Raw genomic sequence first — 1,575 nt, forward strand, 5'->3', positions numbered from 1 at the left:
TCTTTCTAATCTAACATGTTCCATCATATATATTGTTTTATATTAGACTATATATAGTACATACCAGATACTGGTCTGCAAGGAACAAACTGGAAAAACCAACTTAATTGCATGACTGCTTGCAATCCAAATAGGCCATTTTATTGGAGCTTGTCAACCAGCTTAAACCTTCAAATTCAAACTCTAAATTAATAATGCATATATATAAATATATACGACAAAGATTTTTTCGAATAGGGATCTGGTTTCATGCCTTAGGGTTCATCTAATCTAACTATTATCCAGAGCCAGAGGGAGACAACTTTAGATGGAGATCGGCACCTAACTCCCCCTCTGGCAACTTACCAGCTGAGAATTCAGCCAACGACTGCGCATTAGAAGCAAACTGCACTGGGCTCGCCTCCAAAAATCGAGGAGGAAAGAATGAAATCAAAGGCGGCCGGAATGGATAAAAATTTGCATGTGCCGCCTGTGATCGCGACTCGAAGCTAGTAGCAGCAGCGCTGTTAGTGCTAACGTATCCTCTTGAAAAAATGGGCAGCACCGATGCAGATCTCACGGCGTGCGATGTTAGATTAACTGGCGCGCGCGCAGCTGCAATGAAGTACTGCCTATGATGAGCACTGTGAAACTGGGAACGCCTGGCTCTTTGGCGCTCTCGCTTGTGTGCATTTTGGTGGCCCCCTAATGCTTGGGAGTTGGCAAATGCTCGACGGCAAAATTGACACATGAATTTTCTTTGTTCCTGATCTTCAAAGTTCTCTCTCTTGACTGCAAGTTCTTGTTGTTCCATCAACGGAAATCCGAATAATCTAAGTCTCGAACTAGTGGGATTTTCATCGGCCATGCTAGTGGATGAAAAATTGGTTGGAGTCGAGCTTTCAGCTGGCATGCAATTTGAGAGACTTTTATCTGACATGCATTTGTTTAAAACCAAATGCCCTATTTTTATAGGAAATGGATTAATTAGTTTTTGGATTAAGAAAATTAAAACAAAAATCAATTAAACTTTTGGCCTCATCGTTAACAAACAATGAACAGCAGGCAAGATAGGTCATTTCCTTAAGATAGGATTACATGTGGGAAGGGATTCTATCTGAAGTACTGATCTTTTTTACCCTCAGGTTATGTCAGAAAAGTTTGGCAAGTTGTAAACTTTTTAAGCAATACTTTTGTGACATCTATGAGCATTGCAAGATATGTCATTTCCTTAAAGATAGTTATTTTACTACAGTGCGTATTGAGCTCGCTGGTAGTACATATGGAAGCTTCACGTGGAGGTAGGCAGATCCTGACAACAGATGATGGTGAGATTTCATTAAAAAGAGCCCGAGAAGAACGGGAACTTGTTATATATAGGGCCATTGTCCATTGCATGTTCTAAGAATTCTAGATCCACTGTTCATGTTATAAAAGGTTGGTCTAGCTAGATATACATGTGAAAGTAATTAATAATTCATGTATGGATTATTATTATTCTTTTTAATAGAATTGCATTGATTATGATATATCATTTTTGATCTACTTGTTTCATGGCTTTAATTTGAGCTGGTGGATCCTACTTTGGATTCGAAA

At 39.0% G+C, this 1,575-nt stretch overlaps 1 protein-coding gene across 1 annotated transcript; it reads right to left on the reverse strand.

Annotated features, from left to right (window-relative positions):
* Nucleotides 1-277: 277 nt before the first annotated feature.
* Nucleotides 278-847, reverse strand: LOC122274409 (zinc finger protein 6-like). Its single transcript, XM_043083449.1, has one exon. It carries the CDS (start codon nt 845-847, stop codon nt 278-280), a length of 570 nt encoding a protein of 189 aa, XP_042939383.1.
* Between the last annotated feature and the right edge of the window lie 728 nt (nt 848-1,575).

The sequence above is a fragment of the Carya illinoinensis genome, chromosome 8, assembly GCF_018687715.1.
Source record: "Carya illinoinensis cultivar Pawnee chromosome 8, C.illinoinensisPawnee_v1, whole genome shotgun sequence".
Lineage (NCBI taxonomy): Eukaryota > Viridiplantae > Streptophyta > Magnoliopsida > Fagales > Juglandaceae > Carya > Carya illinoinensis.